Here is a 15,503-nt window from a genome sequence, read left to right as displayed (position 1 = left end):
GCCCCCCCGACCTGTAGCATGTTACACTCTCTTCTTCCAGGAGTTCCCATTCAAAGCTTGGCTGATTTGCTCCTTTAGACGTGTTGCTTGAAATATGTTTCATCCCTTTGCACAAATTTACCGTTGGATCATCAATCATTATCATGTAATTATTATAAATTTTATTATTTATCTATCTGTATGGATCTTAAAGTAACCCATGGATTATCCAATAATAAATCTCTGCGAAGGAAAATAGATCCCTACTTTGCATCAAAGATACAAACCCCAATCCCACCATAAATGCATCCCAATTTTTATCTTGGATTTCCTTGAGTAAAAACAAAGAGAGAATTCGTGATCACACCCATCACTTGCTATGATACCTAGTTCGCTGCAAAGCCTTGTGTGTGACCATTTTACCCTAAAAGAAAGCCTTATGTGTACAACTCTGTGCAATCTTTTTCTGGAACAACGGGAGACAAAGGTATTTTACCTTACCAAATTAAAGCAGGAAGTTGCTATAAATAGATAAAATTGAACAAGAAATATTGAATTTGTGAATCTTATTGTCAAAGAAATATTGAATTCAAGAAATGGATGAATAATTCCACTAGATGCAAGAAGGGCCAAAGAGCTGGCGTAGGAACAATAGAATGCCTCCCGAAGCTATTTTTAACTGATTAATATATATACTAAATAAACATTATGGATAAAATTGTACAAGAGCCCAGTAATTTCCGTTGTACAAAGATTTACCTCGTCAACAGTGGCAATAAAATACTAACAATAATTTTGTAGGATGTTCCCCGACAATGGCTTAAACTTGATATAAACCCGGATTTTGGTGCAATATATATGGGGCTCAGGTGTTAATTAGGTCCCAAGTACCAACTTTATAAGGACAGCTCTGGGATCCACAACCGCCTTGTGGAGCCATGGAATTATGTAGGAATGAATATATTAATCTGGGGACCAGTTCACCAACAACGTGGTCGTGCCGGAGTGGTTATCGGGCATGACTAGAAATCATGTGGGCTTTGCCCGCGCAGGTTCGAATCCTGCCGACCACGTTTTTGTCCTACAAATTTATTCTTCAACAAATAGAAAACAATTTTCTTCTATCACCTATGTTTGCTTGTTTGAGTGGTGTCCTACAAGCTACAACGCTGATTCTTCAAGACATAAAAGGCAGTAACTAGGTATCTTCACTTTTTAAAAAAAATGAGAGTTCATGCTGTAACTATTTAGGTTTAAATTTGTGGGATGCATCATCTAAGAGTTGGTCCACAGCCTTCATTTCTTTAGCAAAAAGATGTAACTACTAGGATGGACCCAATTTACATTTTTCTATTCTACAATATTTCTTAAATAATTATTTGTTTTAGTGCTCTCTTATGACAATATTTGTCAATATTTTTGTCCTACAACACTACTTCAATATTTACTTGTTTTCGGATTGTCCACAATACTTGTTCTTCAATATATATGAGGCAATAAATGGATATGATCAGGACAAGTTAATACTAGTCCTACTTACCTTTGCATGGATGTTATTGCATTTTTTTTCTTTCTTGCTACGTTGACATAGATTTTATTGCATTGTTCATCGGCTTCGGCAACAATCATGGCATAACTTTATATGGAGATATAGGTTTCATTCCATGAAAGGTTACTAGACAAGGTTGGGAAAATTTGAGGAACTAAAAAGCATGTATAGAATGATCCATCCAGCAGAAACTTATAATTAAGCTATATTAAGTAAAGAATCAATGAACTGTAATTTGAATGAATAACTTAATTTGACAAGTACTTTTCTTAGCATAATGAAATTTTGATACGTAGATTTGGATAAAGGTATGTAGATCTTATGTGTGTTATGAGTGTAGTTTTATTAGTAGGAGATGAAAAGCTAGGTTTTTAAGATATATAAAGTGAGATTGTGAACACTGCATACAAGTGTTTGTACAGGGACAACTAAGAAATTACTTGGATATCTCTATAAGATTGGACTGAATATTTATGGGACTCAGGCCTATTAGCCTATCTAGCTTATATTTTCTAAGAGCCTATCTAAAGCTAACCCAAATCCTAGTGTCATGTTTAAATAGATGGTTCGATTGATGTATCCTACAGAATTTTCTTCCCAAACTTATAAGAATATCTAAAGAAACATTAAATTTTATTCTTTTAATTTATGACAGCAATATTTCTTAAGTAAGCATCATGTGCTATTCACAACGTAAAGCAGAATCTCATATAATACGTATTGCGACCATCCGTAATTGCAATCTATTAACTGGATGGCCATCTATTATTAGTTGTAAGGGGAAACAAATGTGAAATCATGTAAGAAATGATGGTTGTGATTTTCATTTGTTTATTGAATTATTGAGTATCAACTGCATTGATATGGTTAATTAATCATTAATATACCATTGGCTTCTTGAATATACAGTTAAAATTTCAAAGGCTTCCGGCTTTTCCATATAAAAAAGTGCATCTAATTTCTCCATTTGTATAATAGACTGCTTTGTCTACAACTAGCATCACTAAAACCTAACACCTCTATTTAATGCAGTCTTTCTGCCTTACTATTGAAAAGGGAGCAGAATCCGTGTAATTAAACTAAAACAACAACTTTATCATATTCTTAGTGACAGATTTCATGAAAAAACAAAACAAATTGTTCAACCAAAGATTATAAAAATTATATCAACTTGGAAAACGGCCCAAGATTAGAGTTGGGTAAGGTGAGTAGGTTAGCTGTTTCATCTACCTACCCTTTCACATGATGTTATATTCTGCAATAGAAGTTAAGTATACCTGAGCTTTGAAATCCCAAGGAAAAATGCCGTTAAAAAACAAGAAGATAAGATGCTAATTACGAATGCAACCTCTAATAAGTTTATAAATAGCACTAAAGAAGACAGAGGCAACAATGTCTACTAAGGCTGTTGCTTGTTTAATTTGACCGTTTGATCATTTACCATAGTTCTTAGGTTGCATTTAGTGCATCGTCAGGCAATCTTGCAAGATAATATGGATTGCCTTCAAGATAGATTACCATCATTAAATTGTTAATAATATTGATTACTGTGTTTAGCACACGCAGATAATGTTGCAGTAAAATTATTAAGAATCTTGATTGATATGTTTAGTACGGTAGTTAGATTACCGATAATATGAAATCAAATTTCTAAAAGACTTCTAAGTCAAGTTATTGTGTATTCGGTACAAATAAAGACTGCAGTGGTCCTCGCCTGATCCAACAGCGATGTGTACATAGAAATAAACATCACACCTTGAATACGGCCAAAGTCCTAACTTAGCGCTTTCCTTTAGAGGTCAGTCTCGCCACCGACTACTATCTGCTGACCAGATCTGGCTACAGGCCAGCCTTGCACTCGTCATGGGCAATAAGGAGCACCTTTGTGGCCCAGTCCATGAGGCCTTTAGACAAGATTGCAGACGCAGGCAGAGGCAGAGGAGAGAAGGATATTATAGGGGTCTCAGATCTGGATGGAGGGGCTAAAGAGGTGTGGGATGCGGGTGACAGAGAGTTGGAGAGAAAACAGAAAGACAGCAGCATGGCATGGGAGGATCTTTGGCTTTTGCTTGAGGACCTTCTCCTTGGAGGTCTTTAAGTTCGCAAGGAGCTTGCGCTCCTCTTCATTATCATCGCTATCATCCCTGTCTCCGCGGCCTTAAGAGGAATGGGAGGAGCCCATTGGGATTAGAGGAGGATCCTATATCTGGATGAAGGGGCCAAGGAGGAGCGGGGTGCAAGCGATGAAGAGCTTAGGAGAGAGTGGAGAGGCAGTGGTGCAACATGAGAGGATCTCGGGCTCTTGCTCGAGGACCTTCTCTTTGGAGGTCTTGAAGTTCATGAGAAACTTGTGCTCCTTTTCAGTGGCACTAACCTAGGAATGGGAGGAGCCCATTAGGATGGGCGGAAAGGGAGGGGGAGGCGGCTGTGGGACTAACCTTCATCAGTGGCACCATCACGGTGTTGTGCAGGATCCGATACCACATGGTGCAGCAAGAAAAAAAAAGAAATAAAATAAAAAACACCATATAAATATGTGGATCGGCCTTAAGCCTACCTCCACAGGGCGTGCAAGCTTCACTATGAGAGAATAAAATAAAATTAATACAAGAGGAACTCACCACTCAACCATTATACAAGAGTCTCTCAATAAGAAGTCCCAAAATCTTCATAAAAGCTTTTTGAAATCTCTCTTGAAGTTTTTTTACACCTCCAGTACGTCACCAGCTCTCCAACGTAATAAACGGCTCGTCAATCGAAGCTATATAGGCTGCAGAATCTCAAAAAAACTGTTACAGTAGGAATACAGAGTTTCAATCAATCTTAGAACCATCTATGGCCGTCCAATCGTGATCGGCTCGCACCAGAGCCGTTCGATCGCATACTCCAGCCTCTGATCACACCTAATCACGTTCGGATTGAGTTTCAGTTATTCGATCATGATTGCATGTGATCTGGACTATCAGATCGTGCAAAAACTCTTCGAAACAGTGCGTGGACCGCATGATCAGTCCACACGGCTTCCATGGATCGCCCAACACCCTACGGTCCACGGTGAACCGTGCAGTTGAGCCTGCCCACACACTGGGCTGTGCTCGCCTGTGCATGCGCATGTGTTGACCGAGCCCGACCATGCTGCCGTCAGCCCCCGCCAGCACACTACCGACCTCTTCTGCCTCGTGCACTATGCCACTTGCTCCAAGCTTCTTTTGCACGTATTTTTGCCGTCTGGACTCCGTTTGAACTATTTTTGGGCTCATTGGACTCCATTTGTCATCCTAGACCTCGTTGTGGACTCAATATGGATCGAATCTCGAAGCATCAAATCTCAACAATCTTCATCTCGGCTCGATATTCGACCTTCACCTATCTCTGAGAGTCTGTGATCCATCTCAACCCCCACACCCTAGGATATACCTGCTATCTCATGGATGGGCCAATGTGAGAGTCGAGCCAGGCCGCTCGATCCCACCTCCATCATGGACTGTGTCCACTCTGACCAAAGATCTACTCGAGGAAGTCTCTTGCGGTAATAGGAACTTCACTCTACGACGTCGCCTCTCGTCCTCCAAAGTCTCCCGTCTAGTGCCTAATCCACCTCCACCTAGAGCTCTACCTCACTTTGGACTCCTCCTGACTTCTGAAGCTCCACCTTGTACTAGACTCTCCATCAGGTAGTAATGTTCTCTCGTTCTTTTCTCTCCCTCCAGAATAATCCTATCGCCATGCAACACCTTCAGGATTCCTCCACCAGCTATCATCCTGTAGTCTCTCAAATCCAGTCTGCTCAGTGAGATAAGATTTCGTTTGAAATCGGATATATATCGGACCTCCCCCAATCTTCTCACTACACCATCATGTGTCTTCCAGCTGACTGTTTCGATGCCTCTAATCGCATAATTCGATCCATCCGACAGATAAACAGTGCCCTCACTGCTCTTTAGGGAGTCAAACTGCTCCTCTCTGTAACATACATGATAGGTGCATGCAGAATTTAGAATCTAATACTGGAAAGAAGTAGATACCTCATCATATATCTCTAGGACATCATCCTCTGACTCGCTACTGGCCGTCGCTGCAGTAGCCATCATCTGATCCCTGAGTTGAGAGCAATCTTTGGCTAGATGCCCCAACTGGTCACACTGATAACATCTGGTCTTGCTTAAGTCCCTCATCCTGGACTTAAACCGCCCTTGTCGCGATCTCCTATTGCTCCATCTACCGCCTCCTACTCTTTCAGAAACCACCAAAGCTGAGCTGCCACCTAAGCTCGAAGCTAGGTTCTCCCTCCTGAGAAACTCATTCTGGAGAATTACCGTAGTGCCTTGTCCATCTTGATGGTACTTTCTCCACTAGAAGAGCAATCACTAAGGATTCATATGAAGAGAGAAGCGATGCTAGCAAAACCAGCGTCCAGATCTTCTCCTCAACTTTCTCACCAATGCTGAGGAGGTCGGTGAGAATCTTCTGAAAGTAGCTAAGATGCTCCTACACGCTCTGTCCCTCAGTCATCCGCAGCTGGTAGAACTACCTCCAGAGGAAGAGGGTGTTGGTGAAAGACTTCGTCATGTACAACTTCTCAAGCTTCGACCACAACACCATCGAGGAAGTCTCGCCAAGTACATGGATCACCACCTCATCCATTAGATACATGCAGATGGTACTCACTGCCTGCATCTAGAGCCGTCTCCAATTTTGCTCCTTTATGGTAGTCGGTTTCTTCTCGCACAAGAAAGTATCGATCAATTCTTGTTGGATGAGCACGTCCTTCACCCTTGTCTGCCACAAGGAGAAATTACTCTTTCCATCAAATTTGTTGATCTTCATCTTGATTGATCCTGTCTTCTCCATCTTCAATCTTTCTCACCACCGCCGCAATCTACGTCTTGGTACCACCTCGCTCTGATACTAATTATTGTACAGGATCCAGTATCACATGGTGCAGTAGGAAGAAAGAAGAAATAAAATAAAAAAATACTATACAAATATATAGATCGGCCTCAAGTCTACCTCCACGGGGTGTGCAAGCTTCACTATGAGAGAATAAAATAAAATCAATACAAGAGAAACTCACCACTCAACCCTTGTACAAGAGCTTCTCAACAAAAAGCCCCAAACCCTCATAAAAGCTCTCTAAAATCTCTTTTGAAGTCTTTTTGTACCTCCAAGATGTCACCAGCTCTCCAACGCAACAAACGGCTTGTCAATTGGAGCTATATAAGCTCTAAAATCTAAAAAATACTGTTACAATAGAAATACAGAGTCCCAATCAACCCTAGAACCATCTGTGGCCGTCCGATCATGATCGGCTCGCACCAGAGCCATCCGATCGCACACTCCAGCCTTTGATCATGCTTGATTACTCTCAGATTGAGTTCCAGCCATCCGATCATAACTGCATGGGATCTGCATCATCGGATCGCACAAAAACTTCCCTGAACCGCGCATGGACCATGTGATCGATCCACGCGGCTTCCATGGACCGCCCAACACCCTGCGGTCCATGGTGGACCACGCAGGGTGCTGGGCCCGCTCGTGCGTATGCATTCACCGGGCCCGATAGCACCGCCACCGGCCTCCGCCGTCTCATGTACCGTGCCACCTGCTCCAAGTTTCTTTCATACGTATTTTCGCCATCTAAAATATGTTTGGACTGTTCTTAGGCTCGTTGGACTCCATTCGTCATCCTGAACCTTGCCGTGGGCTCAATGTGGATCGAATCTCGAGGCATCAAATCTCAACATGCAGTCGGAGAGACAGGTTTTGTATGATTTTTTTTAAGAATAATTTTATCTAAATTTTTTTTACAATATTATCAAAAAAATGATAATTTGAATAGCCACCTCTCTCTCTAAGACTATTTAGATTGCCTCTTAGGAGGTAATTACCAAGGTAATATGGATTATCATATAAAAAGCATAACAAATATAGTAATCTGATAGGTCTATTTTAAATTATCGACAATCTGAATAGATTGCCAGCTATCAAATACTACCTTAGGATGAAATGAGTTGTTCGTAAGCAGGTTGGTCTCAGCTCATCAGCAAGATTGTTCAAGCTTGTACAACTAGGAAACAAGCTAAGCTTAAAGTCTCACGCAATGGCTCGATGATATGAGTCAAATCTGAATAGTCTGAAACTTGGTAAAACAGGATTGGGCTCGGCTTGATAACGAGCTTGTTTTCTAATCTTTAATTATATATTGGGTTATAATTCTGCTGCATTTCTTGGTATAAAATTAAAAAATAAATTTTGGTTTAGCCTTGAGGAAGAAAATTTTGTGTGAATTTTTGGTGCAGCCCATACATTCAGACCCATCGATACAAACTGAACATATGATATGTATGAAAGTTAACTGCCTCAGTATTTGTTCGTTTAACGAGCTTAAACACTCATGTATGACGATGGGAGGACCATTGGTTTCCCTGAACGCTCATATAAAATGACCCATTAGTTGCAATTTTGAGAGCCAAGAAACTCAGAATTATCAGGAAACTACTAAAAAGAAGATTTATCAATGGTCTTTTTTTTCAACCATTTTTTTGGGTTACAAACCAAAATTCAATTTTTGAACAAATTTTAGCACAATCTTCGGCATGGTTGCAAAATCGGTGTTTGGGAACAATTCAGGTAGGAGCAAAACATTACAGTTCTAGAACAAATGAAATAAATTACTAAAACTTCAAATAAAATTTGTATAAGATTTTTTCTAGAAAATAAAACTAAATAACACAAAGATATCAAGCATTATATTGCAGAATACAACCAAGGATGTCAAGCATTATATTGCAGCCTAGATAAGTATTTATACTTCAGTATTTTTAATAATCAATTAAATGACATTTACTCCCGTGAAAATTAAATAGGTTTAGATCATAACCTTCAGCTTCAAAGAAATGACTACCTCGAACAACGTGACATATATATATAACGTAGAGAATGCGGAGGAACTGCTTACAAGAGTGTGACGTCTTTGTATGAGACGTACTATGGACGGAAGCTGGATGGTCCGATCCACGCTTCAATGATATCCCACGGTAAGATAAAAAAGGGGGAAGGTGACGTTGGATCTCCCTCTTTAACGGTAGCCAACAAACCACCAATCCCCATGTTAAGAAGGGCCCATCCCGAAAGAGGCATCTCACCAAATTCTTTACTTTTCCCCACCAAAAGGACCAAACTCTCTGGGCTGGTCCCTTTGGATTGACATGAAATATGGGAGGCTGCTCTCTTTTCTTGCTTCCAACGTATCAGACAGCTTGGGAAGCAATATGCTTGACTTGTGTAAGGATACATGCCTCAATATAGATAGATCCTTATCACCGATCTCATTGAATGCTCTAGAATTTAATGTGGATTCTTTCCAACTTAAAATCAGATATCTAATATGGGCTCTACGCTGCTCCATATTTTGTTTTTGGAGAATAATCTGTGATAGGATCGGTCAAAATATATCCGCATCAATATGGCTGAATGAGAAAAATAACTTAAAAGAAAAAAAAAAAGCATTTTGCAAAGAAAATCTAAGATCACAATATAATTAATTGAATGACAGTTCATACAAAAATAAGCTACTACATGGTTTGCATCTCCTCATGAATGAAATAGATAACAATTGTTTCTTACCAACAAATAAATAGATTAAGATCCACAACATGAATACCAATCCTGTTTGCTTGAGAAATATTTAATCAGCCAATTAGCACAATATCAGACTACTCGTGCTATATACTTTCTTGCTAAATATTTGACATATGATTGGATATGTAATCCAGTAAAAAGAAAGGAATATATTCTACCATAGCTAATCATAATCGTAGTTTAAAAACTTTGTCATGGCTAATCATGCCTATCAATATAGTTTATAATTATAGCTATAGATGTTTTCATTAAACAGAGATTACCTCCACTTAGCCAGTGTGGGAAAATAAATACCACTCTTTTGGTGGTATATAAGGCTCATCATTTATTTTATTATATATCTCATCCATTTTTATAATAAATATGATAATTGGATACAGAATTTATTTTTTCGTGTCAGAATTTCTCCAACCAAATGGGACTTCTATATCTTGTTGTCACTTATATTTTGTACGAGTAATGTGATAAAGGTTTTACAAGTTAAGAATCAAGTTGAGAAACTGTTAAAACTGATTTTAATTGTGAGATTTTGTGAATATGGGTGATGGAATTAAACACAAGAATAACATTTCCAGGACGAGTATTCATCAATTTAAGAACCCGTCCTACTGCAACATGACCATTTCTCTGGACAAGAAATATTACACGTCAACTCTGTTTCATTTAAAAGAAGTCTAGTCCTGAGACTTTAGAGACTACATATTAAACAGTTGAATGCAAAGAACAAGGAAAAGAACAAAGGCAATGCAAAGGACAGGCATTGGGATTTGTAGTCTGAATTTCTAGCCAATATGCTTTCAGGCTTCCATAGTCTATACTTTCCAACGTACCTCATGTTTTTGGGTGAGAGAACGTATCATATTTGCTTTCTCATATTTTAAGTACTCCATATATTTTAAGTAATGGCTGTCATACTAGAGTAACAGCCATCCAAAAGAGGGGCTCCTCAACCAGTGACATATGTTACTTCAAAGCCGTGTTAAAAGGATCTGTAAGCTGAGATTTCAAATCAGGCTAATTGAGTTGATACCAATGGCGGCACCAACACAAAACTGTGCATTTGTGCATACTTGCCATGCATGCTCCAGAGCATGGATGTGTCTGTTTCTACACTCAATTTGCCATTATTGCATCTACCACACCAGAGACTCCAGCTGAAGTCTTAAGGAATGTAATGTGGGATGCTTAATGTAAAAAAGATGCCCTTACCTGCTCACAATTGACTAGTGGTTGGCCAGAGCTGACTAACTTTAGCCTCATATGCTTCTTCACAATATTTTTATCCTAAACATTATCTCTAATCAACAAAAGACTTTCCTAAAAACAAATTGCTAAACAACAAGAAAAGAAAAAGAAAAAAGGAATTACCTAGAGGATCATTATATTCAACTTTGAAATGAGCATATAAGCACCTAAATTGTTGCATAAGCCTTTTCTCATTTTCTTTTTTGTAGAGGAGAGTAAGCCCTTGCAGCTGGAAAACAATGATCAGCAAGTCCTCAGCCATCCCCAAGCTACCAGCTTTTGTGGGCGAGGTCAAATACACTAATTTTCTCTTGCATGGCATAGACATCCACTGATCATGATTACTTATTCTTGATTGAGGACCATCTATTGGCTGAACCAAATCCATGTCCAAAAAGGCAGCAAAAGCCACGGCAAGGGCATGTGCCACCTCCCTTGTAGGTCACTTTGGAAACCCTTGAGGGCATGGGCTCAATCATAGCTGACCCACAAAAAGAACATCCCCTAACAGGCTAAGACCACAGAAAGAAAACACAATCTCTCAACCCAAAGTAACTCACATGTCAAACAGATGCCCTGGCAAATATCAAAGGCCAGAATAACCCACCGCTACCCATGGAGGTCTCATGGCTTTATACCCCCAAGACAAGAACCCTCTCCTCTCCTTGCCTCTCTGGCTCTGCCAAGCTCACGCGGCACCGGGTACAAAGGCACTTAAAGGTGGCTCCAACCTATACGGCCACCCGCATGTGAGCCTCATGACTCGGTTGCGTCGGATTCAGGACTCCTCTCTCTCTCTCTCTCTCTCTCTCTGCTCATAGAACAGGAGATCCTTTGATGGCGACACGGATTATAAAACAGAGGATTAATACCGGTCTTTAACTAATCCCTCTCACCCTCTGCTCCACAACTTCCAACCCCACCATCCCTCCTCCCACTCCATTATAATAAAAGAATAGAGAAAAGGGGAGCAGCAGTAGAGACAGAAGAGAAAAGAGCCTTGCAACACAATTCTTCTCCCCTGCCCTCCACTCATTGCTACATTCCTTTAATCAAGGGATGATGCAGGGGAGTACTAGAAGGAGGGCTGAAGCTAGAAATGGGGTGGTGGCTGGCTCTGTCTGGGATAAGAGGATGAGAATGGATGAAGTGAAGGGTGGGATGAAGGTGTTCAATGGCGACAAGGGCCGCAAAGATGATGGGAATGCCGACGAGGATGGTGTCAGAACGTACCCAAAGCTTAGGCGAAACCAGAGCGATAGCGTCTCAATGGAGAGGAGGAAGAGGAGGACGGCGGCCGGTGGGTCGATAGAGAAAAGCCCCGTTCAGCTGAGGAAAGCAAAATCAGACTTGTCGAATTCTCCAAAGATTAGCAATGGGCATTGTGAGGAAATTGGAGAGGAGAAGGACGTTTTGGGTGGTGCAGAGAATGGTGGTGGGGTTGGGGAGAAACAAGTACTGCTTATAGGTGATGGGTGTGAGGATGGTGGAGATGAAGAGGAGGAGGTCTGTGAGATTGAGGTAGAGGAGGAGAAGAAGAGCTTTGATGATAAGGAAATGGATATACCAGTGGAGAAACAAAAGTGTGAGGAGGATGAGGAGAGAATTAATCCGATCCCGGTCGAGAAGCCGAAGAATGTGGAGGAGGAGGAGAAGAGAATTAATAAGATCGATGAGATATCGGTGCCGCCCAAAGTAGAGAAGAAGCCGATGCCGCCGGTGAATCGCCGGGCAATTCATCCAGAAGCCGTAAAACCTACTCCCTGTAAGCTGTTCTTTGTTTTCTGCTATGACTGCAGAGCTGTTGTTTATTGTTTCTCCAAGTATTCAAGAGATTTCTCTTTTAATGCGCTTTGTAGTTATGGTCCGTTGCAGACTCTAATAGTTCTTAGGGAATTTGATTTCCTGGAATTTTTTGTTTTGTTGTTCAGCAGTTGAAGTAGAAGAAGAAATTTTTGTGAGCACATCTGGGACCACCCAAAGCAAAATGCAGAACATTGGTTAGACTTGACATTATCACAGATGTTTTGATAAATTTATAGTTACTTCTCCATCTCCTTTAACCATGGAGTAATTTGTTGATTTGTTCAGTGAATTTGGTGATGTGGAGGGATGTATCGAAATCGGCATTCATCTTTGGTTTCGGGACATTCTTCCTCGTCTCCTCTTCCTATGTCCAGGATCTTCAATTCAGGTCAGCAATTTAGACCCAAACCATTGCTTCATTCATGAAAAAATAAAAATAGAAAACAGAAAATAAGACTAACTTCCTCTGAAAATTCTAACTCTGCAGCCTAATTTCAGCAATGTCCTATCTGGCTCTTGTCTATCTCGCTTTAATTTTCTTTGTCAAGTCCATTCTCCGAAGGTAATTTCCCCCATGAAACCAATAGTAAGTTCTTCAAACCCATGTCATCTTATAAATTATGGAAACAAAACAGGGGAACTACCACAGAATATGATGAAATGGATGAGAGGTATATGGTGGGAGAGGAGGAGGCTATCTGGCTACTGAGGCTGTTCCTTCCTTACATAAACGAGCTATTGTTAAAACTCAAAGCTCTTTTCTCTGGGGACCCTGCAGCTACCTTGAAGGTGAGATTTGGCTCTGTTCTCTTCTTTATTCCCCTGCTCCTTTACCACCCAAAGCCTTTAAGCCTTCAGCTAACAGAGAGACATGGCTCTGGCAGCTGGCAGTGCTACTATTTGTGATGGCCAGGTGTGGAGGCTCCATCACGATATGGACAACGGCCAAACTGGGTATGTCCTGGAATGGAGTACATAGCATCACTAAATTCCAATTAACCATGCAGTAAAAAGGGAGAACAGAATCCACCTCTGATTGTTCTATTGTGCTTGTGATTGCTGCAGTGTTCTTCGGAGTCTTCACCATCCCAAAAGTTTATTCTTCTTATTCAACTCAGCTGGCAAGATACGGTACATGGAAGCTCTTGATCTGGTTAAAGTTGGTAACAGATTGGTAGAGAATATATAGTACCATAGAGCAAAAAGATTAAAAGGCTGTTGGTAGGGGTTCTAGAGTTAAACTCTAGCTTCATTTTTTTAAAAAAGCTTCTACCTCTTTAATCGCTTTGGACAAAGTGCCAACGGCTCCTTTGTCCTTTTTCACGTGCAACGGCTCATGGTCAAGGAGGAAGGGCATTATTTGAGGGAACCATAGATCCAGATTTATAAGTCCACTGAGTTAGGTTGTGTGCAATGACTTGTGCCATCTTGCTTTGACTCAAATGCACCAAATAGAGCTTGCAAGTACTAGAAGGAAAAGATACAACTAAACAAATATCAAGTTGATTCATGATAGAGAAATCTGCATTCAAGATAGATCATGATGTCTTTGATTGAATGCTAAAGAGTGTTCAGGGTTGATTTGCTATCCTTGGAACCTTTGTTCTCATGTTCTGTTCTACTTCTGTAACCTGATGTCTTTGAGAGCCAAAAACTGAAAAGGTGACTTCTGTAGCTGATATTAAGGAGACATGTTAACATAGCCCAACCAGGGAATAAAATTGAACAACTTTTTCCCAAAAAAATGGCTCACTTGAAAATCTTCATATAATCTTGTGAATAATTGGCATCCAAACAATGTTCCACTAAGAGGTTTATGTTTTTCATATCGTGATGATCGTAAGGAGATCTTCAAACGTGCTACTCCAACAGTCTAACACAGATTTGCCGACATTGATGCTCTTGTTGTTAGGGCCTAAGAAACCATTTTCTTTGATGCCGGTATATTGAATTTTCTTTTTATATTGTTTTCATAAAATCTCAGGGAAATTTTGGTTGGAGAGAATTAGAGATGGTTGGGAGTCATGCACCCACAAGAAAGCAGTAGCTGCGGCCATCTTCACCCTCATATGGAACCTCTCCTCCGCTGTCGCTCGTATTTGGGCCGGTAAGCAGTTCTTTGAGCACCTCAAAACTTATTCCATTCAAAGATCTATAGTACTAGTTTTGCTTTCCCTGCAATCTTCTATTAATACATATTGCTTGGGCAGTGTTCATGCTGGTTGTGGCATTCAAATTTTACCAGCAATGCATAGTGGATGAGTGGAGTGGGCAAGAGGATGTGGGGGTGGAAGAAGGACAAGAAGATTCCAAGCTAGGACAGAACCATGTTCTTGGACTAGTACACCGACAGAGAGGTGGGCCAAGGCCTAATGAGGTGAAGATAAAGAAAAGAATCTGAGAGTAGGGGATGGAAGAGGAGACTGTAGTTTTTGTGGCCATGGCCCAATTGGAAAGAAAATAGTCTAAAGGAGAAGAGAGGAGGGTGGGAGGTGTCAGCAATCTTTTTCTCTTAAGAGGGCATCTTCATCAATCACTAGGTCACTCTAGCAGATGGAATCCCTCTCAAGCAGAGGCCAATAATAATATTTACTATTTTTCCTCTGTGCAGCAGATGTAATCCCTCCTAGGCAGAGGCCAATAATAATATTTAGTACTTTTCCTCTCTGTACAATGAATCTGTTTTATCTTCTCCCCTAGGATCTCTAAAAAAAAAAAAAAAAAATCATAAGATCCTAAGGATCCTTTTATTTGACTGTTTTAAAAATAAAAAAATAAAAAGGGAGGCACAGGAAAACAAGTTATTAAAATGCAAAAATATATAGAGAGAAATTACAGGAGGATAAATAAGAATGTGCAAGGAAAGGTCAAAAGGAAGTGATAGAAGACACTACACTTCAGTAAAAACAGAGCCCCAAACAACAAGAAACAAGAGTTTCCAAATAGAAGATGCTTTGGCTAGCGATATGGATAGTAAGAACAAATCTTTGACTTGAAATAGAGATGAGCAAACTATGGATCTGAGAAGGAGATGAAGGCTTTTTCCTTTGTGGTAAAGCTGATATAGCTATCTTCCAGAAAACAATGATGAGAAGGTTGAGAAGCAGGCAGGTTTTCAAATAGTTTTCTTCTTTTTACCCCTTGAAACCAATTATAGGTAATTTTCTTGGAAGTTTGTTAATCTTCACCTGGTTTTTGTGAAGTCTTGATCTTTGTGATGGCAAAGCACTAACCAAACATCCAAGAGGATGAGACTGTGTGACGTAATTGAAGTAGTGGAAGA

General features: G+C 40.3%; 1 protein-coding gene and 1 non-coding gene across 3 annotated transcripts; both read left to right on the top strand.

Moving 5' to 3' along the window:
- The first annotated feature begins 970 nt into the window (after window positions 1–970).
- TRNAS-AGA (transfer RNA serine (anticodon AGA)) lies at window positions 971–1,052 on the top strand. The gene has a single exon. It is a non-coding gene; the product is annotated as a tRNA-Ser (tRNA).
- A 10,246-nt stretch (window positions 1,053–11,298) lies between these two features.
- On the top strand, window positions 11,299–14,902 carry LOC105051962 (uncharacterized). Of its 2 annotated transcripts, none has more exons than XM_010932624.2 (9): window positions 11,299–12,179; window positions 12,349–12,414; window positions 12,506–12,608; window positions 12,708–12,782; window positions 12,856–13,009; window positions 13,105–13,174; window positions 13,286–13,351; window positions 14,205–14,327; window positions 14,431–14,902. In XM_010932624.2, exons 1-9 carry the CDS (start codon window positions 11,474–11,476, stop codon window positions 14,619–14,621), a joined length of 1,554 nt encoding a protein of 517 aa, XP_010930926.1. In that variant the 5' UTR covers window positions 11,299–11,473; the 3' UTR covers window positions 14,622–14,902. The 2 variants fall into 2 exon arrangements, with proteins under 2 accessions (XP_010930926.1, XP_010930925.1); XM_010932623.2 differs by having other exon boundaries at window positions 12,346–12,414.
- Window positions 14,903–15,503: the final 601 nt, after the last annotated feature.

The sequence above is a fragment of the Elaeis guineensis genome, chromosome 8 (genome assembly GCF_000442705.2).
Source record: "Elaeis guineensis isolate ETL-2024a chromosome 8, EG11, whole genome shotgun sequence".
Classification (NCBI taxonomy): Eukaryota; Viridiplantae; Streptophyta; class Magnoliopsida; order Arecales; family Arecaceae; genus Elaeis; species Elaeis guineensis.
This window is presented reverse-complemented; position numbering and strand designations above follow the sequence as displayed.